At 35.5% G+C, this 27,788-nt stretch overlaps 1 protein-coding gene across 9 annotated transcripts in view; it reads right to left on the minus strand.

Moving 5' to 3' along the window:
* NBEA (neurobeachin) overlaps nt 1-27,788 on the minus strand; it is a 511,054-nt gene that overhangs the window by 84,608 nt on the left and 398,658 nt on the right. For all 9 annotated transcript variants that reach the window (XM_074914245.1, XM_074914292.1, XM_074914279.1 and 6 more), the window contains 4 exons: nt 20,217-20,334; nt 19,231-19,333; nt 13,405-13,520; nt 3,833-3,945 (listed from right to left, as the gene is read on the minus strand). In XM_074914245.1, the coding sequence (XP_074770346.1) occupies nt 3,833-3,945; nt 13,405-13,520; nt 19,231-19,333; nt 20,217-20,334 (450 nt within the window). The remainder of the gene's footprint in view (nt 1-3,832; nt 3,946-13,404; nt 13,521-19,230; nt 19,334-20,216; nt 20,335-27,788) is intronic.

The following is a 27,788-nucleotide window of genomic DNA, read 5'->3' on the forward strand; positions in this document are numbered from 1 at the left end:
TAGGAGTAAAAGTCATACCATTTTGCACAAACAAACCATGCTACATTTTCAGTGTGTTGAAACCTCCCAAAACTCAGTGTACGGTAAGGGCTGCATACACATTTCCTGTACTAATGTTTAATACCATGGGTATTCTTCCAAAGGAAATCTCAATAAAGAAGAAAATAAGCAGATCACCTGGTGGTTTGATAGTGAAAAGATAATCTATGTATCTATGACAGCCTCTTTCATTAGCTTTTCATCCTGTCAAACAATAAATATAACCTTTAACCTTGTATATGTAATGAATAAAACTTGAGCCTACACTGTCTAATCAAATGAGAGGTCCAATATATCCTACTGCTATGGCACCTTCTATGCCCATGGGCCCTGGTTTTAAATCTCATATGTAAAAGGCAAAAATGCCTTGATAGGGGAATTTCCAAACACTTCAAAGAAAAAGGACAGAAGAAGTCTCAGACTAATATTTAACTATAATTGTTCTGAGGCAACAAACATCTGGAAGTAGAAGTACCACAATAAGGAGTGCTACATAAAAACAGAATAAAATGGAATAGAAGGAAAGGACAAGTTACATGTTCCAAGACAGCTTTGCAGAAATGTAAATATTTAAGTTTGAGTTAAATGCAAAAGGCATATGATTTGCTCTGTCACTGACATCATAAGCAAGCCAAACACATTTAATTTCATTTCCACAAAACACGAGTTGCATTTGTTATGTATGTTCGCTTAGGAGTGATGATATTGCAAAGGTAGTGTATCATATTTTATACAAAAAGCCTAGGAATCAAAGGTTTAAAAATTTCAGCAGTACTGTCAATTATCATACTTGACACCAGAGCTTTGTATGAACTTTGTGTGATAATACACAATTTAATTATGTTTTAGAAAGTTAGATTAAGCATCTACATTTAACTATCAAAACTATTTTCAATCAGCAAAACAAAGCATAATGTTTCTGTTTTAATTTCATTGCATTTGTGTGCTTTTACCACATATATAATAGTGTTAAAATTCTAAATAATTTCAAAAGATTGTTTGAGAGGTATTAATTACTAAATATTAAGGACACAGGCTTTGTAAAACCTAAGAAGGGCAAACTTGATGAAAGAGAGAAAGCCAGGAATTGACAAAGGAAATTTTATCCATCAACAGATTAGCTGGAGGTTCTGATTTGCCATCAAATCTGCAGGAATATTTCTCCATTGCAAGGTAAAATCTGACAGAAGGAAGTGGCTCCTCATGGAAAGGATACTGTGTGTGACTGCCCCAGAGGTCTGGCTGAGGCTTAATAGCACACCCTGGTTCAATAATGTGAACAATAAATCACTAACTCCTGCTTTTAAGCACTAGGCTACTCAGGATTCACCTCTCTAACAAGGAAAAAAGGGGCTTACTTACAGATACAGGTTGATATCAAAAATGAAAACAGAATTGCCAAGGAAATACTTCAGATATGTTTTGATTTTGAAGATTTTTACTGATAATGCACAAATTGAAACAGGATGCAAGTAATGCATAACAGCCCAAGTGCACAAAGTAAGGCATTTATTATTAACTGGCCACTGTCTTCTACAAAAAAATATTAATCTATTTTTCCTTTTAAAACCATTGTAAAATGATCATATGTTATTATAGTAAACACTGGAAAAAATTTACAATTACACCCCTTTTATTCTGAGGGATCCCACAACACTTTACAGATTGCACGTGTTTTCTCACGCATCTATGGGATAAATGCAGCCTAGATATTGCCAGACAAGAAAGACCATTCTCCTTAACTAGTTCTGTGTAGGGATTTTTTTTAGTGGTCAAAACCCTAGCTTTTCAAGAGGAAACCACTGGTAGCTTTTGAATAAAAGAATGCAGTTATCAAATTGGGTAAGAAAAAGTCCTCAGGCAAAATACTGCTGTGCACATTGCACGGATTCTTGAAGAATCATAAATAACCAAGGACTTGATTTTATATTTCCTTTCAAGGGAGAGCTCTACTAGGAGTGCAGTGATACTTAATAAGCTATACAAGCACTAATTCCATAATGAGTCTTTACTAACTCATGAGGAAAACCTATCTATTCAACTATCATGCTACTTCCTGTAGCAATTACATACTTTAATAGGCTGCCATAAAAATTTGGATTCAACCAAAACTAAGTACCTAATGAAGGATTCCTGAGACGCTGTCTTAATCATGTTGCACTTCACCACATGCAGTGCTATTAATACTAACAAGAAGTGAGTTTGAGAGATTTTGAAAAGTGTAAGCATCTTAATGAAAGGTTTACCACTATAAACAATTCTAAACGAGAAATATTTTTATACATGCTAGGGAACAAGCCAGTGCAGGATGATCACTGGTCTTTATTTAGCTCATGTCTGTGGATTTTCCTTTATTGTTGCTGGCACAGATTACAATGGTGTTACAGAATTGAAAAACACATTTGCAAAACATACTTATAATATTGTGAAAGGTCAGAAGTTTTACATAATGTAAATAGAGTCTCAACTAATTTGTTTACATTTGAGGCACACTGTGAATGTAGATTAATTTCTGGTTTTATTTATTTATTTATTTAAGAAAAAAGGGAGAGAAGACTTAGGTGTCTCTATCTGCTATTATGCAATCAAGTCCTACGTAATTATTTTGGAAGTCTCACAAAAGCAGGCTTCCAGGAATGGTTAACAATACATCTAGAGGTACTGCAAGCACACTCTTTCCAACAGAGATATGAGACTATGAGATACCCATGGTGGGATCTCTCCGTTGCTGCCCAGGATGTGTGTGTGCAGGAAAGAGAGGAAAGAAAAGCAGACTTAAAGGCAGAAGCTGCAGAAACTCTCATCTCTGTCCAGCAACAGAAGGGAAAGCAGGGGCTGCAGCACAGGGCTGCAGTACAGGCCTTGGGGGTCATTTTCTCCTCTCCAGCCTCATTCCTTTAAGTTCCTCTCCTCCAGCCTCATTAAGTCATCAAGTGCTGGTCCCCTATGGTTTTGAGCCTCAGACAACTTGGACGGGCAACTTCTCCCTCCTGGCTGAGGAACTGTGGCAAGGATGAAAGCAAGCTGTCCATGCCCTGATAACAGAAACTACATGCTGGGGATGTTGCAAGGCTACCCACCTTCACTAACTAGGAAAGTACACACACTTTCTTAGCTGATAGGAGCCAGGAAAGAGACTTCCCACAACCCAGTTGCAAACCCTGGTTTTTGTGTAGAGCCCTGACATATGCTTCTGCTATGCTTGGTCAACACACCTTCTCTCCAGTCTGTTGACACAATCAGAGGATCACAGCTGGGTATAGATGGCAGTCTGGTGCTATTAGAGAAACAAATACTAGGAACTGTGTAATTATAAAGCAGTAACTGCCCAAGTCTGGCTGGAGGACAAAAGCCACAAATAATGAAAGGGATCAGATACTCCAGGGTCTAAAATACAAAGTACTTGTTTACTGGATAATTATTAAGCAAAGGGAGGTGCTGCTATTACATTACTCATCTAGTCATTGCAAAATAAAGTGAAAAATTAGTTCAAGCTTTTTATTTCCAAAGGATCAGCTTTCAAAAACTAAGGGATATAATTAGTGAGATGAAGTGGTCTGATGTGATCCATATCATAAGGTATGGAGGAGTTACAGGTTTGGAACCAGATCAGTCAGGGACATGGAAGTAGCATAATGCAGATATTCAGTATAAAATTATTCTAAAATAGAGAAGTCTATTTCAGACTTTTCTGACTTTAAGATCTTTACCTAACTTAACCAAAATATAAATATAAAACAAAATTTCTTCCTGAAGGGGCTGGCTGACTGTCTTTAACAAAATTGAAGCATACCTTTGAAAGATCTCTGAAGTTCCCTGGAAGGGTCAGGTCTAACTCTTCAGATTCATAGTTTGTTAAAACCCATGGAAATACAGGGTATTGGTTCAAATCATTGTACGTTCGTCCTATGAAGAAAGAAAATGTTTCAAGAATTAGAAAAAAGGTGTCCACTTCTCCAGCTGAAAAATAATCTAGTGGTTACTTTTGGTGCATCGCATGTTCCCAGTTCCCACCACTTGATAGAATCAGGTATAAATCTTCCAGACAAAAGTATTAATTTAGATGCACTTATCTTGAATCAGAAGTCAACACAGAAATCGGCATAATATAAAGAGCACAATATATTTTAGGATCAACTAAAATGCACCATATGCCAATAAACACTTTCTTTTTTATTTCCATTAAGCTATTTTCATAGCATGAATGTTGAAATGTAAAACCACTGGACTATTATTTTCCTAACAACTGTATGCATTATCATTACCTGGCAAAGATTAAGGGAGACTCCAAACAGCAGGTGGCTAAATTTGAGGTTTTTAAATCTAGGTCTATCCCAGATAGACCATATTAATCCATTATTCCCCATGGCTCTTCTTCACTGAAGAAGTGGTGAGATTTCACAGCAATCATAGAATCAAAGTGGAGGAAGTCATGTTTGCTTTAATACTATTTTGTAACCACTTTGAAAATTAAAAATATTTTTATCCCTCCTAAAAGACAGCTGACTGTCCCGGGCCACTCCCTCCAAACTTAATGAAAGAAACACCGCCACCATCCCAGTGGTTCAAATGTGCAAAAGCCATCTTTATGGTTTCAAAAGAACAATCTGCAACTGAACTTTAAATTATGAATTCATCACCAGGAAAAGTGTGTTTGGGAAAGTCTGTTATTTCTATCTCAGCTGATATTTAGTAGAATCTAACATTTCAATGACAGAACAAATGAAGTTGCTTAGTACAGAACCATCCACCATATTGATTTACTGAGAACCACACAATATGCAACATGAGTCTTAAAAAACAAAATCAGGTCATAAATATATGTGTGTGTGTATTTATATAATATAATTAGCAGACTGAAATAACCCAGGTTAACAATTCCCAGTCCTGCAGCAGATTTACAGCCCTGTCCAACTAACTGCTTCCTTCCAGATTCTGGACAGATTCCTGGGGTACAAAACCCAGCACAGAAAAACACAGGCTTCCTTGTTCTGAATAGCATTTTCAATTCTCCACAAAAATCAGCTCTGCCTTAATGAAATGTGAAACTTTCACTACTCTACAAACACCTTATTTTTTCAATAGAAGTTGATGAACAAGAAGCATGTTTCTATTTTGTACATAGTTTCACTGAAAACGGGAAAAGTGCATCTTTTTAACAACTGTGTGTCCTCATTTTTACATTTTGAACACAGATGTTCTCAGGAATATAAAAAAATAACTGAGTTGCAATTACAATTTTGTTTAAAAAAGCAATAACAGCACTGTGTGCCACACACAAATAAAGACGGATAGAAACAAACCCACCTCTTTAATATCAACAATGAATGAATGAATGCAAAACCTCTCTTGGACAGAACGAGAATGTATCAAACAATTAAACTGAGAAATACACCAGAATTTATACATGTGACTGAGGAAAAGGAAAGGTACTCTCTAGCAAAATATTAATTGTTCTACATTTTTCTGGAGGGGCTCTATATGTCTTAAAGTAGGACAACTCTGCCTCATTTTCCATATCTGTCAAATCAGAATATTATTTTCCTTTTTGGCAAGGATTAATTACATATGATTTGTAAAGTTTATTGAGACTGTCAAATTTAAGGTTCTATAAAATATGGCCTTTATGAAACTATACCTTTATACAATCAATGTTTTTCTCACCATCAGAATCTTCAGTTAAGAATGTGCAAAAGCTTCCACAAAAGAAAGACATTTGTGTTTATGTAGACAGCAGGCTAAAAGAAATTTGAGATTCAGGAAGAGAATGATTGAGATGACTGTAGTCTATTACAAAAGCATAAGCAAAAGTGATGATTCTTCAGAATCAAAAGTTTTATGGAAAAGAGTTCACAGTTATAAAGACTTTCAACTGAAAACACTTTCTAAAAACATTTGGAAGGGTGAGAATATCCTTTCGCAAAGTTTTGAAAGGAAATTTAGGGTTCTCCAAAATTATTTTTTATTTCAAGACTGAGATTTTCCATATTGGGGTTTTATTTAATTTTTATATTAATTTCATTCATTTAATTTCAATTTCAGTATTCAGTCAACAAGATTTTGACTTTTTGTTCCTATTCCACATAGGAAAATCATAAATATGTGAATAGTGTAAGAAAAATGCAATCCTGAGCCTAACTGCTGTACACAAGTTCTCTTTACTGTGTGGTTTTGATAAGTTACTTATAGTATGGACACATGAACAAATTATCATGTGGAATTAGCTCCATGTCACGACACTCCAGTAACTCTTGTGTGCATTTTTTTAACCCTCAATGAGAAATAATTTATCCCTCAGCTTAAGTAGGATAAATTACAAACAACAGAGCCTATGTGATCATGTATTTGATAAATATAATCATAGTCTTGTGAAAAAATAAACAAAATATTTACTTCTCTCCTACTTGAATATTTATAAATCCTATTTTATTTATGAAGAGATTAACTACTAAGAATAGCTATTCATTTGTTTAGTAAAATAGTGATTTATTTTTCTCAATTCAATAATTTTCTTTTTAATATCAACAAATAAAAAAGACTAGAGAAGACGAACCATAATTTAAATTGTGAAAGGAGACCAAACCTATGTGATTAGGTAAGACCACACATCTATGTTTATCTGAGTGGAGGACAGTGATCTAGGCCTATAATGGGATTACAGATCCCTAATTCTAAACATGCATAAATATTAGTGGTTTAACTTTATTAGGAATGCTTTCTTGATCAGTTCTGGATCACAATTACTATTTTCAGAGTAAAGTCAGCAGATGAATATATTTAGCCATCTCATCAATTATCTGGTGCTTCCAGCAAGAATTATTTGGTTCTTTCTGTAGCTAAATAAATATAAAACATAAACCTGTACCGCTATTGGTAGTCCCTATACCTTTTCAGAAGCTTCAGATTTTCCCCCTAGTAGGCTTACAGAGATTAATATTAAAGGCTGAATATTAAATATCGCAAGCCTGTGACACTAATCTACTTGAACAATAAAACTGAGGCATAGTAAATGAGATCTCAGAAATACTGGATATGTTTCTTCATTAAAAAAAACTTTTTAATTAAACCATCCAATTTAATGTTTTTATATGGCACTTTAGTTTTGAAGGTAAAGTGAGCTAGAGACAGCTGACAAAGAAATTATAACTGCAATTCCTTGGTGAAAATGTTAATGACAGCAAAATATTGTTTAATTAGATGATTGCAGCATCTGGATTAACACTCTTTAAGAGCGATGTTCCTGTGCTTGTCTGCTTCTTCACACTTTACAGACATTTTGTCATCTCTAGGTCATTAGGAAAGAATTTTTAATGATTTTTCTAGAAGCAAGTAGTTGGAGTTACATCTAATTAGATGACAATAATAAGCCCAACACATGCAGTAGCTAAATATATACATAATTAACCAGTGAGGGCTTGTACATCACAGAGTAAAAAAGTGGAAAATGCTAAACAGGCGAAAAAAAAGAGGGAGGGGGAAGAAGTTCATCTGAATTTATTACCTGACTGAAGATGTCATTTTTTTTCCACAAACCTTTAAAAATAATCCCTTTCCACTATGAGAAATGACTTATAAAAATTATGGATATAATTATTCTCCACTTCTTTTAAAAGCTGTGGCAGGTAGGATTTAAAAGAATTTAAATTCCAATAAATACAAATGCAAACACACATTCTGCAATTTGAAAAGAAAAAAACCTAGCAGAAATCAGTTAAATACTGAGAAATTGATTTGAAATCTAGACTTCTAACTAAAAGAGTGGGCACTGCAACCATATTACAAGACGATTTTTTGTTCCCACTCTTCTTGATTCCTTTTGCTGTAGTGGGATTAGTTTTAAATACTTTTGTCAATGAGCTTGTAACTGAGAATAGTAAAAATTACTCTCTCCCTATATCACCCAGAGGGTTGACATACATGCTGATCACATGCAATATGGCCTTTTCCTGTGCATCTAAAGAAAGGACAATTAGAATGATCATAGCTGCTTCCAAGCATTCAAAGCTAAAGGATCCCTGAGAAGGCAATAGGTAGGAGGAGGGGGAAGGTGGCCAGGAAGGCTTATGTCTACATAACCAGGACAAAAACCAGGGGCACAGAGAGTATAACACTGAGACTGATTGATAAGTCGCAGAGTGTAGTGTTTACCTTTGGGAGAAAAACCCAGAGCTGTAAACATGATGAAATATGCTCAAGTCAGAAAAGAGGGCAAGAAAGAGGTGAAGACCTTGGAAACAGAATAGGGAGGAGAGAAAATAGTTGGCTAGAGGGCCAAACAGGTTGAAACAAGACTTTATAGAGTTTTGAAAATAGAGAGCAATTCCAAATTGAAATCGCAATGAGACATCAGGCCAGTGCAAGTGATAGTAATCAGATATCCTTGGATAGGAAATTATCTAGAAAGAGAGAACTGTGATAGCTGAAGTAGACAGTTATTAATTCATGAGTACAGATCACAACAGAAACAGTTAAACTAAAAATGAAGCCAGGCAATGTTCCAGAGGTGGTAACAGGGTGATGTAAAGATTTTTTAAAAAGTCATAGAAAGATGTATTTTTTCCAAGGGGACACTTCAGTATTTCAAACATTGATTAAGAACTTATAGAATAGCCAGGGGCCATGCTTGTCAAGACAGACAAAATGGCAAACCAGAGAGAGATTTAAGGAGAGATTCGTATATTTATTTCAGTGGTCCTGTTCTACAGAGACCAACCCACCTGTGTAATTAACAGTATTAACGAGCAGTCGAAGGACTTCTTGTGGGAAACGACCCGGTTGCATGTCACAAATGAAAGAAATGAGTTGGTGTCAGAAGCCTCACTTCTAAATGTCTCTCTTCTAAGGCTGCTGTTTCTTGAATAATTTCAGAAAAGGATCACAAGAAAACATGAGTGATTTCTTACTGTTTTGTAAAAAGGTCTAGATGCTACTTAAGGACCATTGTAAGAAGAAAGAAAGCTACAAAGAATTGTCAAAAAAGTGTATCAAACCACTTCATTAGTGGACCTCTATTTATTTGGAAGAGAAGAAAAATCAACAAAGGGACCTATGTATCAATTACCAGCAGATAATCCACATTTCTTAAGTGCCAAACCTCCACACCTCTTAACTGACTAAGCTATATCTCAGATATGCTGAATAAGCCAGTAGGAGATAAATGGCAACACGAATAAAAAAATTTTGAAGCTTGTATTTCTTGATGACTAAAACCAATATTGTCAAAAAAGAAGATGCTGCTTAAACAAACAGTTATAGTCTAAAATGAGGCCATTGCTGCCTACACAAACAATTACTGGCAAAGAAGTTGTATCTTTTAAGGAAATATTTCTTATGTGGTCTCATTACAAAAGAGTGTAATTAAAAATTTATTTGGAAATTGGATTTCCAAAGAAGAGAGAAAAGAAAATACATGTCTTCACTTGGCAAAGGAGGTCATGAATGTATTCAATACTCTATCTTTGTATACAAAACAGCAAATCTGACAAGGGTCTTGTCCACAGTCCATATAAGAACTTGCTTCTGTTTAACACAGAAGTATCTGGACAGTTATCAGTTCAGTGTTATCAAAACAAGGGCAACATGTAGCAGAGATACTTTGCTTCCAGTACTGTATTTCTGGTAGATATATTAATTTTTTTAGTGCTTCATTAGAAAACACATATTTGTTGTAAAGGAAGTATTTTGGAGAAATACCTTTCAACAGAAGATTTACAGAAGCACAGGCACAGCTGTAAAAGCAGTGGTGTCAATCAGGCTGCCTCATAGCTCGCAACCCTGCAGTTTCCCAGATCTCAAGCCCTGGCAGTAGATTGCCATGCGATGGTGGAGCCAGGAAACAGGTTGCAGATGTGAGAACCTCTAGGCTTTATAACATATATTTCTGTTTTGAGGCTTTCTCCACTGGCATTGGACTTGGAGCTCACATACACTCCATTGTGGGTGGGTTTCTGGTTTGCCATGAATTTTATGAAGAGATTCTCTGAAATACCCCCAAGTTCTTCATGAGTTTTTGGAAGTCAGCTTCCTAGCTGAAGTTCAGACTTCATTAGAAAGACAAAACAAGGTTATCTTTCAAAAAAGAACTTTGGGGGATATTTTCTTCTGTCAAAATGTAGGAAAAGTTTAGGGTTTGTTCCAAACTGGAATAAAAAGTTCATTGTCATGTGTAGAATTGCCTCTTGGCTTTCAGTCAGTTTTAATTCTCTGGTTTTCAGAAAAGTTTGTATGTGTGTGTGTCACTGGCAGAGAGTCCAGCTTTTGATGGTAAATTTTATTCTAGATTTCGGAAAAACTTCACGAGTTTCTATGAGAGTGCATCAGTGACTGCAGATGTTATAATAATAGCAACTGAAATCCATTTATCTGTGTTCATAGAGACTACAAATCTTCAAGAAAATGAAGTAGAAATAAAAAGAACATAATACAGCAATGCAATCATGCTTTCTTACAAGCTGTTTGCATTGAGGGCCATTCTAACCTGCAATAGTCATAGGTGATGTCAGCGGACCCTTTACTTTGCTAATCCTGCTGGAACACTATCAGATGTGACAGCACTCTTGCTGATTTGGAAAGCACCCAAGAATCTCAGCTGCTTTTAGACATCCCTCCAAAATCTTTTATGAGATCGTACAGTGATACATGAACATGATGACTGTTGCCCTTCTTGGAAAATGAAAACACAGCAGAAAATATAGAGACTGGTAAGGACCCATTAGCAAAAGCCAAGCAATGCAGATGGATTTGAAATAAAAATCAGAGTAAGGGATATTCTTTGTGGCAAGGAAAAGGTCTTCAAATATTACCCAACATATTGTTCACATCTTAGTAGAAGAGTATGCATGGTATCAATTTTTATTTGACCAATACTCGTCACTTCCAAAACTTTTAAAAATCAGCATATTGGCTGTCCTTCAGAAAACATATATTTGCGGATCCATGTGACCTCAAAGCATCATTAAAAAGAATGACTTTACAAAATGAGCCAATTAATACAAGATGGAGACAAAGAGTTAAGCTGAACTGCTTCTAGAGACTCAAATTTACCTCCCTCTCTTTCAGGGAATATGGTCTTTACCTAAATTAGAATTTGAATTCGATCATGCACAGCTGAAAGACTTCATAAGATGGTAGGTAATGTTGTGAAAATGAGCAACTGTGGTTATACAATTAACAACAGTGAGATTATATGAACAAATGAGATTTACCAGTAAGAAGTTGAGAGCAAAAAATCTGCCAAACAGTAAATGCTTTGAGTCAGAGACAGACACTACTAAGGTACTGACCAAGCTGCTAGAAGCTTTTCCAAATACAGTACAAGCTCACAGACACACAAAAAAATGAATTACTGAATCCTCCAAACCTTCGGTATAGCAGGTGGTACCTGGAATGCAAATGTCAGGCCATCCTGTTGTTAGGCAGGTGAATGACATTAGACATTAAAAGAAACTTGCCTCATGTAACTACCCAGGTGTTTGGGTATAAAGCCTGCCTACCAGTACTACTATCAAACAACAGGTCAAAAAACATTTTTCCTGAGCACGCTGAGATACTCTGAAAGGAATCTCTTCAGGCTGAAACTTGTTTATTGATGGATACTTTAGCCTAAGTGTCACTGCAATTCCTAACTGACTTCAGACATAATGATGGCTTCCAGGTTTGGATGCTTTGGTGATGTACCTAAAAATAAATTACCTTGGAGTTTTAAATTGATTAAAAATGAAAAATAATTTATCAAAAATTGGCTCTGCTCTTGTCTACTCTCATTTAAAGAGTTAATGCTGCTTACAGAAGAAACGAATACATAAAAGGAAATTACAAGTGAAGGACAGTTCTGTCGATAACATGTTGGACAAGGACTGAGGGGACCTAGGCTAACTTCCCAGCTCTCCAGTAAATCCTCCCAGTTCAGGTGAGGCAGTCAGGGAGCCTGTGAGGCTCTGCCTGCATTTCCTCATGACCAGAAGGGCAGCGGATGTGAGAGAGACACGGAGTGGCTGGAGGCAGGCCAATGTCCAGGAGCAGGATAGCAGCATTCCCGTGGTGCTGTGCCAGAGGTAATAACTGCTCAGCAGGGCTCCTTCCTTCAGCAGAGATCTGTGGGACTGTGGCTATCGTGCTCGTGAACCAAGCTGGTGAGCCTGTGTTGGGCTGCACCATATGGGCTTTCCAGCCCAGGTCTCCAGTAGGTTCAGGGACTCTGCTTTGTGCTCCACTGCACAAGGTAAACATGCTCTCAGATTTCCAACTGTTCAGCGGTAGCACTTCTGTATCACACTGGGATAATTTGATGACACATTTATTAATGTCTGTAAGACTGGATGCACAGAAGATGACTACCATATAAGCACAGAGGCAAAAGCCTAAAGGTCCAAAGCAAGTTAGTTTGACAGCTCCTGAATTCTGACACTACCCTACTGGGAAGAACATATTGACTGTCCTCAGACTGGTCATCATAACAGGTACTACCTTTGGGTTTCACACTTAAATTTGTCTTATGTCTGGCCTGAGGATAACCTCAAGTATAAAAGTCAGGACCAAGTAAAGATGAGACTTGTAACACTGGAGTACAAAATGCCTTGTGGAATTTAATTTGGGTTTCAAATTAAAGATCACTGGAGTGAAATGTCTGAGGAAGGCTCTCCACAGGCAGGTTCATAAGCAGCATGTGTGCTACAGGCAGGAATTGTAATAGTAGACAAGCTCCTGGAAATCTTTGTATATGGTGTAGAAAACTGCTGCTTTTTACATTTAAAATTGCCACAGGAGTTAGCACATAGTAAAGGGAAAGGTGAAAGGAATAATGTCATTGTGAATGTTTAATTAATGACAATTGCCAGAAAAGCTCTTCTTTTGCCAATAACAATTGGATGTCTATGGCAGTTATTTCTCATTTTAAATACCTAATCTGATATTATATTTCAGCTCAAAGAACTAAATGAGAAAAGATGCTGTAATCTAATCATACCACAATCCAGGTGACATCTGTACTAGGCAGAATACTGTTGTTATTCTGCTGTCTAGTTGCTGTTGCTGAGAATGATGAAGTAGCAAAATTACATTTTCCCATTATTATTTCCAGACACTCTCTGGCAATGGTTTGTTGACTCTAATAAAGCTTCAGACAAAGCTGTCAGCAGAGGAAATGGCAGAAGGGGAGCAAGGAACAGCCTCCACAACAATACATGAATCTATAGTCTCAGTGATAGGTTGTGCATTTTCTGATAAAATTTAATGTGTGTGTTTCAGAATCTATCATAAAGCTGCAGTTGAATTCTAGAGGGATAAATGTATTCTATCAAGTCATGGTGCTTAAGACTTTGACAAACATAAACATATTATGAAGGATTAGAGACTCAGAAGCCTTACCTGCTATAGTGTTGAGGAACATCAAGTATTCAAAGTTAGATATCTCCCGTCTCTGCCAGCGCTGAGTCATGTTGGAGGATTTATAAAGCTGTCGAGGAGTGGCCAGAGAGATTCTCCTAGGAAATACATTTAAAGAATTATTTTTTTAAGAGCGTCATTAAATGTTAAGATGTAGGGCAATGTTATTAGCATGATTAATTTCAGATTCTCTCAGAGGCTTTTTTATTTCCTTTAATGAAGTCAAGAAGACACTATTACCCTTATTTGAGAAATTACTAGAATTAAAATCTGTATTTAATTTTACCAGTACTACAGCACTGTAATAATTCAGAATAATATATTTGGGGCCTTATTTTATTCTGAATCTGGTTAAAAGACTAGAAGTAAAAGCAACTGCAGACCTCCTGGTGCCTGGCTTGTCCAGCAGGAATAAAAGAGGAATACTATTTCCCTGTTTCAAAAGAATACATTGAGATAAGTTCATTAAGGTGAGTGAGTGATAGATTAAAGTGCCATGTATTTCCAGCACATGGGTTGAAGATATTTATTCCACAGTTTGTGCACCTCCTCCATGGTGAGCTACCCATGATCCCTTCCTATATTGCAGTAAGCTTTGAGATTTCTATTTATAGCCTGGTTTCTCAAAGAAACAAGGTTTACTCTGTTATCTGCTCACATGTCCATCTGCCTGTCTCTCCATAATAACATCTGAATTGCATTTCATTCAAATTTGGAAGAGGAGTAGAAGATTCTAAGATACTCAATTTCCACACATTTTCTAAAACTTAAATGACTGGATAAGGGAGAAAGAACCAAACTACTGTGCCAAGGAAGAAAAAAACAGAAAACTTCAGCTCTTCTATGTTGAATTTGACAACATCACAATAACCAAATACCATGCACCAAGTTCTAAATTACCCATTGTATATACTGCCCCTGGCTGGTAAAATATAGAGGTCTAGATTCAGTCTAGACTAATGCATTAAAGAAAAAAATCTGCAACAAGCAGAAATAATCTCACTGCTCACATGTTTCTAGGGAAAATAGTCCTTGTTGAAAAAAAGAAAAGGAAAATCTTTGGAAGAACAAAAATTCATCTCCTCATATACTTTTTGTTGCAGAAACTTAAATCTTATAGATGGATCAAAACAGAGAAAATGTTTATACCTGTTAAAAAAAAGAGAATCTCTAATGTGTAGCCTATTAATGAATTTAAATAATGTCTAGTATTTATATAGCTTGTCAAGAGTAAATAGGGACCCAAAACTTCAGCTTTCAGTGCACACTAAGCACAATAAGTGTACTACTTCTAGACTCTGAATGCTGAGTTATTTTCTTAAAATAAAGTCATATACAAGGTGTCAAATTACAAAATTGTGGACCATCTATTTCTAAAGATACATGTACATACTCCTACCCACGCACTAAATCCTACTTCTGGAGAATGAATGATATTGGTATGCAATTGGAGTGTACAGTTATCACAATTAAATGTCTCAATTGTCAATGTGTAGGTTGTCAATGTTTTAGGCTTACAAATTGGGCATACAAAAACGACCACTCAGTGTAGGTACACTTCTTATTTTTTTAAATCTCTGTAAAGTCTTGCCAGCTTGGTTAGCCTTATTTTACAGTAGACTCTAGGATGCCAGTGGTAAATACACTTTACTAGCATACAGGAGACATTACAAAATTTTTTAAAGTTGTTTCTATTATGCTTCTTCCAAACAATTTATCAAAAGAATTATCTGAATGTAATCATACTTTAGATTGAATTTTATAGGATAACAATTACTTTTACAGTGGAACTCTCAAAGACTGTATTGTTCCCAGTAAACTATGACTAATGCTACACACAAATTAATAAATACAGAAAATAAAAATGCTAAAGAGATCATTAAATTTACAAAGCATTTGTCACAGACTTTCTGTTCCTTCCATGACAAAACAACATTTACGCATCAGTACAGCTTAGTAACTGCTTTTAGATTTACCTACAATCTCCCAGGGAGTCTCAAAAATCTATAAACTGTCAAGTGCTGGACTTCACATTTGAATGCCTGATTTGAGCAAACCCTACAGAAAATCAAAATATACTAAAAAAGCTCCTTATTTACTCTATATCTCAGGTGTTTGAAAGATTCATAGTTATTTCAGCAGAGGCTGGAAAAATTTATGCACAATAAATTGGTTCCACACCTGCTTGTTTCAGTTAACACAGGAAGACCCACTGTTTTGTGTTTTGCTAAATCCACCCAACTTTGATCAAACCACTTCTTTCCTTCGATATGCCATCACCAGTATGAAGATGCATAAATGAATGTGCTTCCTTTGCTTCAAGAGAACCATGAAATACCTACTCAAAATGGAATCTGCAGAAGATTCTCGGATGTATAAGGGGATGATCCAACTTTTCAAGCTTTAAATATGTTTAGAAAACATTTCATGGCATTTTGTTGAGGTAAGGGAGGTTATATATCCCGTATGTGGAGTATGATCCACCCCCTTTCACAATTACTTTTAATTTAGTTAGCTACAATACAATCTTTAAGTATCTTGTAAAAAAAGTAGCACCTGCGTGATGTTTTGTGTAGTGTTGCTCCTGTTCAGACAAAAAAAAGAAAAAGACTTGGGAAAGTCACTGGCTTCTGCCAAAAGATTCATCAATATTCACTTTTAATCAAAGCCCTAAAAGAGGTTTTATGCTTTGATGACATCAAATCTTAGTTTTCCTACCTCCCTCCCTTCCCAAAATCCAAGCTCTGCAACTAGCTACACCAAGATCTGGAAATCCATCATCAAGCTACTGATGTGGAATAAGTGCTAGCACTGAGCTGACATTGAATATAGTTACCATACCAGCCAAAATATGCTTTCTTCCAGCAAAGCTTCGTTATTTGTATTTCTTAGCTTTAATAATTGGAGCCATTGTTTTATCTAATGCATTAATAGCCCACAGAATTTCAGTGAAAGGTGCTAGCACATGTTTAGTGGTGAAGTATGATACTGTATCTTTTACCAATTCTTTGATCTCTGTACACTTCGAAAATCATCAGGCACCTCACAGTTGGTTTCTAAGCTGTGATGTTACCCTCAACAAAGTACATCAGTAAATTACACCTGAGGTGTTAGAACCCTAAAAAGCGGTCTGCTAATAGTATTGTAAAGATGTGGATATTACTCTGCCTATGTAGAATCATATGGAGCTGTAGAAATAAGTTAAATAAAAGGCACAGTACTGTCTGCCCAGTTGTATCATATGGCAAGGTCATAAGCAAACTACAATCAATGCAACATGTTTCAGGAACAGTGAAAATGCATTTATCAAAGACTGATTACCAAATCAGACTGAACTCTTCAACATGTGACTAATTTTAAGGACGTAATTACTTCTTTGTAACATTTAGCACAGGTTTGGATGCTTTGTTGAAGCAAAGCATTAGACAGGCTATTGGGAAAGGTAGCAAAGAAGCAAACTGGAGACTTGCTCAGAACAGCAGGTCTGTAACAGTCTTGGGAAGAGATACCAGTTTGCCTGCTTCTAATGCTTTGTGCCATTGAAATATGATAAATATTGCTTTTTCCTTCTATTTCCTTCCATCTCTGTTAATCGCAGGATTTCTCTATGAAAACAGAAATGCACTTAAAATCCATGTACTGCATTAAAAGTAAATTACTCCTTCAGAATGTTTCCATCATGAATGCAATTCTTTATGATAATGTAATTAACTTTAGATGAAATGTTTATCAGAGTATTATCCAAGAGGAAATATTACTTACAAAAATAAAACTAAAGAACTTAACCAAAACAACCAGAAAGACTTGCTTTTTAAAAAATATTGTAAAGTACAGCTTAATCTGGAAAATGGGTCATAAAAAATGTATAGCATTTTACTTAGCATAGCAGCTCCTTTTGGTTAGTCAGCATAATTTCTCCTTATGTTAATTATACAAATAAGCATATTTAAAAAATTAGCATTCCAGAGCATATTCATAGGAAGGAAAACGATATTCTAACATCAATAAAATATTAATTGCAGAGCAGTTATAAAGCCAGATTTTCCCTCAGTTACTTCACTTGGAACCCTACTGAAGACAGTAAGGGTATGTAGACAGAAAAAAAAGGAAAAACCATGACTACAGGGTCTTTATTGTGCATAAATCATACCATGATTATGCAAAAACAAGAAAGAAAAGCGAACTTCACTACCATATGCCAGATTTATTCTGAAGGCTAGCAAGCCCATTTTCGATTCAAATTGAACTTTAATCAAAAAGGTATGGAAATAACTGTGTTTAATATTGAAGCTGAAACTTTTCTAAATAATTATGTATCAACAAACTTTTTCAGACAATTATTCACTGAATAATGCACAAAAGATATGAATATCAAAAGTAAAAAATGTCACTGTAGATATGAAATTCTGATTGAGACATTTGCATTTTGTTTGTTCTAGAACATGTGGCCATTTTTATTTCAGAAAGCAATACTATTACTTTCCATTTAGAGACAGCAATTCCTTTAATTTGAGTATTTGGAAGAGCAATGCAAATATTAACAAGATGCACCTTCCAAAGAAATGCCCCAACTTCCCCTTGATCTCAGTGAAAACTTGAGAAATTTGGCAGTTTGCCTAAGAACGTCAGCACATTCAGGAGATCAAGCCTTAGGCATCATGAGATCTTGAGCTCATGACAGGGAATGATGTTCATCTGAGAATGAAATAGTTTTCCAATCCTACAAATGCTTTGACATTTCAGAGTATTTCCACATTCTGCACTGGGATAAAACAAGGACAATATGAAGTTTTAGTTTGTAGGAAACGACTTAAAGAAAGACACATCCCAGGCATTACCCTGATGATTAAGTGATTGGCTTTTGGCCAAGTCAGGTCAAATGGAGATCTGAACCCCAAGCACCATATTTTGTGAATTTCCTGCTGTTTTTTCACTCCTTTATATTTATTTGTTGTTCCTTTAATTTTGACCAGAAATTAATCCTGTGCCTAAATATTTTTCACCAAACTTACTCTTACACTCTCAAAAACAATTTTAGGTCTAAACAACAAAAAAAAGAAGGCAGGAAATTTTCCCTCCCCCTAACTCAATGAAGTACACATGAAGATCATTTTACCCATCACTGAAATATGAATGCTTTTATAGTATAGGATCTGACAAGTTCCGGTCTTATTTCTGACCAAAGGCTGATTTGATACTGATGTTGATGAGATAATTAAAACTGTACTTGTCCATAGTATGTGAAAATATCTAAAACTGAACTTTAGTTGGTCTTTTCCAAAATATATATCCTCCTTAATTTTGGAAACCGAAGAATAATGCATTATACTAATGAATGGAAGAAAATTGGAAATTGCAACATAGCTACTATACTGATGAGCAATGAAGTAAAACCCACACACATTCATATAAAAGGTGAGTGAGAAGATATATATAAAAAAATAATTTTCATTCAAGTCAAGTTTAGTACCATGTCCTACAATCACAGCAAGATCAATGTTTGTCTATACATTTATAAAACCTGACTGAAAAGCAGACTCTGAAGAGATAAGGTATAAGTTTTTTTCTGGTCCTTCACTGGAAGGTACTTATTTCCTGTAATTAAAAAGATATAATTTACAATACTTTTACTTCTATCCATAATAACAGGTTGCATAGTAAGCACAGCGCATTGTTTCTCAAACTAACCTTAAGAATGACAAAAACTACTTTCATGACAGGAATAATGTTTTAGTATTGACATGTTTAAAAATATCATTTGTATGATACAATAAACAGAAAATATAGTAACTATTTTAATTAAATTACCTGGCTTGTGGCAAACCATAGCTGGTTCCTACTCCAACACGTGGTAAACTGTACACAACTTTTTTCACTGTTGCTTGGTCAGGAAAATTAAACATAACAGAAGCTAAATGAGAAGAGAAAATATGGACTAGTAAACCACCTGCAGAAGTATGTTTCTCTGCCTGCATATATTTTTAAAATGCTCTTTGTTTTTTATTTGGGAAGAGAAGTCGGTTCCACTTTTATCCTCCTGAGGATCCAAGTTAGAACAGAAACTCCCAGCATACTTCATACCTATGTATCATTAGCTGGTTAAGGGTTTGGTAATAAGTCTTCCATTTTGCAGAAGACCTGAGTAAGGTGTGCTTCAGAAGAATCACAGCTTACCATTAACCCATGTAACTTTATCAGGCTGGGAAACTGTTTAGTAGATGGCATGGCATTCGGTCTTCTAACTGGTGCATTAAAATAAAAAGGACCAGAAATTGTTTAATTCCCTCTCCAGTTTAAATCAAAACTTACATCAGAACTCCTCAGGGCAAAAGACTACTGACACACCTCACCAACCATTCAATTCTGATTCAGAGTAGCACATACAGAAAACTGAGTGGATCCATTTATTGATCTGGTCCTTTTTACTTTAACTCGGTTTGTAACTAGAAAAGGAAATATCCTTTTAGGTATTGTAGTAAAATATTTACATAAAATGAAGAAGAGGGGTAAGATCATAGAAAAAGCAAACTTCCTATCAAATATTTGAAGAATTTACCAATTTGAATGATCTGGTTTTATAAATAAATCTCACTGCTGCACAGAAAGCAGTAAGATTGATTTATGTGATTGATTTTAATACAAAATGCAATGAATACATGCAAAAGTAAGCATTATTGAACACAGACATAATCACTTCACCAAAGGAAGCACAGAGTTGAAATTCTAAGATTAATAAGTAACACACAAAATAACTACTAGCACATTTTTATGCCACACAATAAACAAAGACATACTTCTGTTTGCCATAAACACTTCCAAAGCTGTGTTCTGGAGAAGATAACGTCTTGAAAAAACAGCCCGAATCTCACTGAACATCCATTTTCCATGAAGTCCTTCTGTATAGGCAAGGACCTTTAAAGAAAGCCAAGGTGACAGATATCAGCAGGAGTTTTTCATTAAAATATTGCATAAGAACATAGTAAACTTTACCCATCAATGAAGTATAATTAGGTTAATCATATCTCTTTAACACTAAAAAACCGTGAGTTAAACCATGAACTTAAACGTTTTTTAAAAATGCAATGAAGTATAGCTTTTAGAAGAGTATCACTAAGTACCATAACCTGATATTCCTAAAATCTATTTCTTATGAGTCACATCAACTTATTTTCCTCAAAAAACCACAAACTCTACAAGTAAGCATAGGGTAATGGACACAGTTGCAATTAAGCTTAGCTGTATTTTCTTCCAAAAGTGTGCATGACACAGCTGTCAGTTATGTATCAGATAACAGATTTACTTCTGAGGCTATGTGTGAAGTACAACCAAAATAATATCATTTGCTATTCACATCCATTTCAGGGTGATAAATTAGAACTCCCTCCATTCCATTAATAAATACAGAAATTAGCTAGAACAGTATGTCAACACAATAATTTTTCTGAAGTTAAGTACATCTAATATTCCAAACCATGAACAAAATGTAAAAATTTGTATTTTCGCATTTTAAAAATAATGCCAAAATATTTTAAAATAAAATAGTTAAAAATCAGCAGTGCTCTTTCAGTTTGTAAGTTTTTCAATTGAAGTTATTGGTCTAAGATGAGATACTAATACCTAAATGATCTTTTTCAGTCTTTCACCGTTCTGGATGTTCAGGAAAACAGACAAAAAGACACAATTTACTTAGGTAACAGCTTTATTAACTAATTTAATCTGTGAATTCTTATTTCAGCAGTATCATGCATTGTAGAACAACCCTTTTCCAATTCTTTTCATCAGCTGGAAGGCTGCCTTCAGCCCTCCACCTCTGCTCAGGTGGGTTTTGCCCATAGCTGAGACCCTGACACTTCATCCTATGAGTAGTTAGTTGTTTAGGATGGGGACCATGTCCTCACTACACCCAACTGCATTTCTCAGGCTCTGTAGACTGTGCCTTCCCCTGTGCTGCAGTCACTAAGAGAGTTGCAGCCTCAGTGAAACAATGAAACACAATTAACACCTTCAGTAAAGGGAAATGCTAAAAGAAGATTTCAGACTGGAGAGACTGAATTTCTCTGTTTGCCATTAGGAACACAGAAGCCGTTGGTATACCAGCTTGCAGTGCTTTAGTCACTCAGTTGAGGTCTTTGCTTTCTGTAATCATGACCTCCCCCAACTTCTGAATAGGGAAATGTTAGAGAGACCATATGTTGCTGCTGTCAACGATCCTTCATGCTTGAGGTAACAGAAATTGTATTTCTTCAGTTTTTTCACTGATGTAGCTTTAAGTTAGTAACATGTCTTCATATATGAAAAGCTAATTTAAGTTTGTACACTTGGTGTTAAATGAGTTCCATGGATTTTTGTTAATTTGTTCTCTGTAACTTTTTTCTCATAACCATGATAAGTCTATTTCAGAAATGACAGTAACAACTGCAACAATACAAATGTGCTTCAGCACACTGAAGAGCATTCAAATGTTAGCTCTGTCCTTGACAGAAACTGGACAGAGGAACACACTGTCTTTAATGTCTACATGAGAAGTTACAGACAAAACTTAGAGCAACACTGTGCTGATGGTACTGTTTCATTCACCTCGGCTCTCCACACTAACTGAACACAGCCTTGAATAAGGGAAGGGGCTTGATTTCTTTGAAGATCCCCCAGACACATGGAAGAGACTATACACTCCCTCCATTCAGTCACTGGCCAGCTGTGGAATTACTACTTCATATGCTGAATTCTTGCAATGGCTAAAAATCTGCACTTTATTTTTAATTTGAACTCTGTTGACTTTAGCTCCTAGCCACTAGATCTCATGACACCTTTTTTATATGAGATTAGAGAGTCTTCTAGTATCAGATAACTTTTCCTTGTGTCAGTAATTACAGACTCTGATCCAGTTACTGCTTAGATTTCTCTGTGATGAGCTAAATAAACCAAATTTTCCATCAGTCTTTCATTGAGATCAGATGCTAGGATACAGGTGGTGTCGTGCATGTGAAATTCAGATGGTTAAGAACAATAACTGTGAAGATTTCAGCACCCTTCTTCTTTGAATGTATTCTGCTGCTATCTGATATGTAATTTTTGTAAATACACAGGTCCTTAAGATACAGAGAGGAAATAGGGAAGAAAACACTCAAGTTTGAAAAGCTAAAAGATGAGAACAGTCTCCAGAGAGAGGAGTCTGAAATGTATATAGCTGTAACCAGATCTACAGCAGTCAGCAGATTTGCTAAAGAATTAGTTCCTTGACAAAACACCACGCTTCAGGAATTCACATTTTGTTTCAAAAATGTTTCTAGTTATCCTACTTTTTTTCTAAAGAAAAATGTTTAATACTAACTATAACCTCTGTAGTAACATTTTAGATGATTCACAGTAATAATTTTCCAATGTTTTGATATATACCGTAGCTTAGTTATTATAGATCAACACTAAAAGCACATTGTATACCAACCACACATTGGTTGCCTCTTTCTTCCTCCTCTTCTTACTCAAGTATAAGGCACTTATAACTTCACAGAGTTACATTTACCCCACTATGAAATGAATGACTTAAGATAGCACTCCATTAAAGCAGTAGAAAGGATAGGAAATCAGCGGAAAGGAAGGAGTCTATAATTCAATTACTGTCCTCAATTACACTCTTCTTAACTGTCTATTAGTCCTACAAATATCAGATTATCATGTTGATATCAAATCATCTCAATTATTTCAGTATTTCTGTTGTATTGTTTTCCTGTCCAAGATATACTACCCATTTTTGTCATCCTCCATAATATTCATCTAACACCATTTTCAACCGATGCATTAAACCTTCCATTATTAGATATCTACAGTTCACAGCGGAAGTTACTGATGCTGTTGCAGAATTCTTTCTTCTCGTTAAAACAACCAAAACAAAGTAATTTCATTTTCCTGAGTTTGAATCCTTTAAAAGGTTTATACTTTTGTTTCTTCTTCCAGGATGATTTTTAGCATTTCACTTTTTCATATCACGTGAATGAAGCCCTGGCTATTTTGCATTTTTTATAGACTGCACGTATTGTATATTTTATTATTCATAAAAGCATGGAAATAACCACTTTGTTCACCAAAAGACACTGAAATCATGTTACCTAGCTATCTGAAGCCAAAATTTCCATGTGCTCCATCCAATACTTCATTGTTTATATTTAAGATCAGTGCTCGTTATTTTGATAGCTTTATGAGTTTTTCTCCTAAAAACAGTCATGAAGACTTCTAGGCATGTCTTAATGGCTGAAACTTCATGACGAAGCATGGAATTCTAGATATGTTTCAAATAAGCTTTTTTTAATAAAATAAAAATCAACCAACAATGTCTACATGTGAACTGAGCACAGTCTTCATTTTTCATATCGGCTGCAATTGTTTGGTTTAAAGGTAATTTCTCCTTGTAAAACCCTTTCATTTATTCATGAGTATGTTTTAAAGATAGTGATGGGTCCACTGGCCAGATGACAGACCAAGAATAAAAATTTGCTAGGATACACTGCAGTAAGATGAAGCTGTCACCTTAACAAGTGAATGAGAAGTCTCAGGGTTCTGTAATATGGAAAAACATCTATTGGATCACTTACTTAGATTAGATTAGTAAAGCAGCTTGGGATGTTCAGATGGAAAGCTCTACAGAAAAGAAACAGAACCATTACTGAAGTGCTTTCCTACTTGGCTCAGATATGAAGGCTCCATTATTTTAATTTTATTTCTGATGTAATCAAGATATCTCCTTTTTTTTTTTTTAATTGAGTCAAGACATTTTTAATCATAGACCTATTTTAGTAATTATTCAATTATTGATAATTAATTAATTGTTAATTAACAGCTGGAATTTTGAAGCACTGCATTAACCAGAAGATCAGAAATACTAGTTTCCATTCTGCTAGAACCCCTGATAGATTATGTCCACAGGCAAAACACTTTAGTATTGAGGCTTATTTTTGCTGCTTTATTCCATTTCTTGGTATCTCATAGCAACAGACACAGCATGCAAAAGGATACTCTGGCCCTTTTCTTTTGATTATTGCTTTTGGAAATGAAATAATTACAAAATCAGGTGCTATAAGGAAATCAAGGAAAACAGTCTGTACAAGTCCTATCTATTCTCAGTCACTAATTTTATGGTAAGAACGGTCAATTCTCCAGCCTGTTGCAAAGATTTATTACTTGCTGCATGTATTTTGCTCAGTATGTTTTTAAAATAGCCTTTTGGTGTGACTCACCAATGCCTATGTATATGAATTTAATCTACTAATTTTCAATGGGAATTCATCGTTTGTCTTTTAGAACCAGATTTTTGGTTCATGGTACTTTAATTCTAACCTGGTTCTTCAATGGAAGTATCAATTGATACTTGCAAGATTTGTCTAGCTTTGCTTATATCTAGTGCAAATGTATATATACATTAACATATAATATAACTTTGTTGTTGTGTTTTATGGTGTGGTTTTTGGTTTTTTTTTTTTTTCAAAGCACTTATTCCCTGTTTTCTTTCATTATTCTTTACCATTTGTACTAATAATGTCAAATAACAAGAGCAATAAGGGACATGGTTGCCTTGCACTTATGTATAGTAGAGCTGGTTAATTTTTTGCTGCATTTCCACCGATACATTCCAAAGTTCCTATAGATTTTCTTTTTCACAGTCTGAAAATGATCCCCAAAGTCATGCTTTCTGAATAAAATGGCCATTTCCTGAAATAAATGCATTTCTTTACCTTTATCAATGACCAGAAGAGCTTCCAAGAATAATGTAATTTTGCTACTCAAGATACTTTTTCATTTTACAAAGACAGTTCTATCCAGTGCTTTAGTGTAGCTACTCTTATCTGTAACCTGGACACCACTATTTTAGTTAGAACATTAAAGAAAAGAGCTCTGGCATGTCCTTAATTTAGACATCAAAATTCCACTTCTTCAACTTTAATCTTCTACATTTCAAAAAATTATTCACTCTGCATTTTGACAGATTTGTCTTGACTGAATAAGGTCTAGTGGGATGCTATTGCATCCTGGTGGCCCAACCCAAAGCAAACCTTCATCTTTTTATTTGGTTCAAAGTTTTGGAGACATATGCTTAAAAGCACTGTATTCAGTCTGCCCCTCCAACAGTCCACTAACCTTAATAATTAATTCAGATCTCTCTATTTTTCAGTGTTTTAAATGTTCTGAATATGTGTCCAGTGCTACAATTTTCACCAAACTCAGCATGTCTTCCTCAACACTGGCAATTATAGCTACAACTAATTTATGTATTAACTATATACTGTGCCTTTTCTGTCTTTTTTTTTTTTTTTTAACTAAGCTTGCCAAGCTTCCAATACAAAACAAGTCTTTGTCATCCCCATATAGAGTGGTCCTTTTGTCTGAATAGGATTTTTCTTTGTATTTCATTCCTCATTCACCATCACCAACTTTTGGAAAACAGATTACCTGCAGGAGACAACTATAAGTCTATCTATCTCATGTGTCCCAAAAGAGAGAAAAAAGAAAACTTGGTTCATTTCAGTTACACTGCAGTCCCGACACCTATGTTATCAAAATGAACAAACGTAAAATAGCCTTGGTGTTCCAGATTTCCAGGTCAGGAGCTCACATACAGTTTCTCATGACAGACTGTTCTCTGAATGCAGTTGCCAAGGAGAGAAGATAAACCCTCTGAAGTTCCCTCGACCATCCTTGTCAAATGAATATTTAATATTCCCTAAGGTTGAGAAACTGTTTTTTACAATGAAATCCTGTTGTGAACTTTGAGAAAAAAAATGTATTTTTGTCAGTCTGGCACCACCCTTCTGAAAAATAACCAAACATAATTTTGATGAGCATGAACAATCCAAAAGGTTCTGCTTGGGTCTTTTGCCTCTCTATTGTCTGGTGGAAACTGTATCTCCTGCTTTCTGTATAAAGTGAGCTCAGAGGTCCATAATGAAAAAGTTAAAATCTAAATCTGTGGTCACCTCATCATTTTTTTTATATGAATAGGCAGGGAAAAAAAAAAATGCCAAGGAAGGGAAAAAATAAATTATCATTGTGGGAAAAGCTACTGCCCTTTATAGTTATAACTGAATGCTTCAGTCGCAGAGCATCATCTGATTTCACATTAACCATTTCATAACAGCCTGGTAACCATAAAAGTCATGGAATTTATCTGGTTGTGCTGCTTTTGGCTGGGATAGTGTTAATTTTATTCATAGTAGCTAGTATGGGGCTACATTTTGGATTTGTGCCGGAAACAGTGATGATACTGCAGAGACACCTTAGTTATTACTGAGTAGTGCTCACACAGAGTCAAGGACTTTTCTGCTTCTCACCCCACCCACTAGTGAGCAGGCTGGGGGTGCAGAAGACGTTAAGGGACACAGCCAGGACAACTGACCCCAGCTGACCAAAGGGATATTCTATACTATATGATGTCATGCTCAGCATATAAAGCTTTGTCATCCCAAGTAACGGTTACAAGTGATGGAGCCCTGCTTTCCTGGAGAAGGCTGAACACATCCTGAAGGTGATGATGTGAAGTGGTGAATGAATTCCTGATTTTGCTTTGTTTGCATGTGCAGCTTTTGCTTTACCTAGTAAACTGTCTTTATCTTAATCCCCAAGTTTTCTCACTTTTATCTTTCCAATTCTCTCCCCCATCCCACCAGGGGAGAATAAGCAAGCAGCTCTGAGGGGCTGAGCTGTTGGCTGGGGTTAAAGCACAACACTGGTACATTCCCAACACCAGTGTGTTACAACCTCAGCACTTAAAAGAAGATGCCTGCCAGTGAAACATAGAGTACTTCACAAAAACAGATCACAGTGAATAGATACTTCATAAGAGAGCTGTCTAGAGCCAGCTACAGAAGTGCGGTTATGCACCTGACCCAGGTACACGATAGGTATACAGAAAATAATTTAGCATCACTGTATACTTCTAGAGGTTAGAAACACATGAAAACAATTACTGGAAATCATTCTCTCCTGTCAGGATTTGGATTTCCCTTTTACAACTGCTTGCTAGCATCTCCATTTGTTTCAAGGAAAATGTGAAATTCTGAATGCAGTTCTTCATAGGTTAAAAAACATGGTTCCTGTGCACATACAGGAAACTTTCTTCTCCAGAACCATCTAACACAGAGCTCACTACGAGTACGTGGCAGACTGCATGATTACTTCATGTATTCTAAATACAGATTGAAATGACAGACATTAATGGCATGGAACCAGACTCTTAGAGTTTATGAAATACCATATTGAGTAAGCATTATATAATTTCAAAATGTTTGATGAAGTACTGAATATGATAACTTTCAGATTTAGCAGGAAAAATATGCATATGCTGTAGCAAGGATATATCACGTTAAGATATGTAAATG

This window comes from Athene noctua, chromosome 1 (genome assembly GCF_965140245.1).
Source record: "Athene noctua chromosome 1, bAthNoc1.hap1.1, whole genome shotgun sequence".
NCBI lineage: Eukaryota > Metazoa > Chordata > Aves > Strigiformes > Strigidae > Athene > Athene noctua.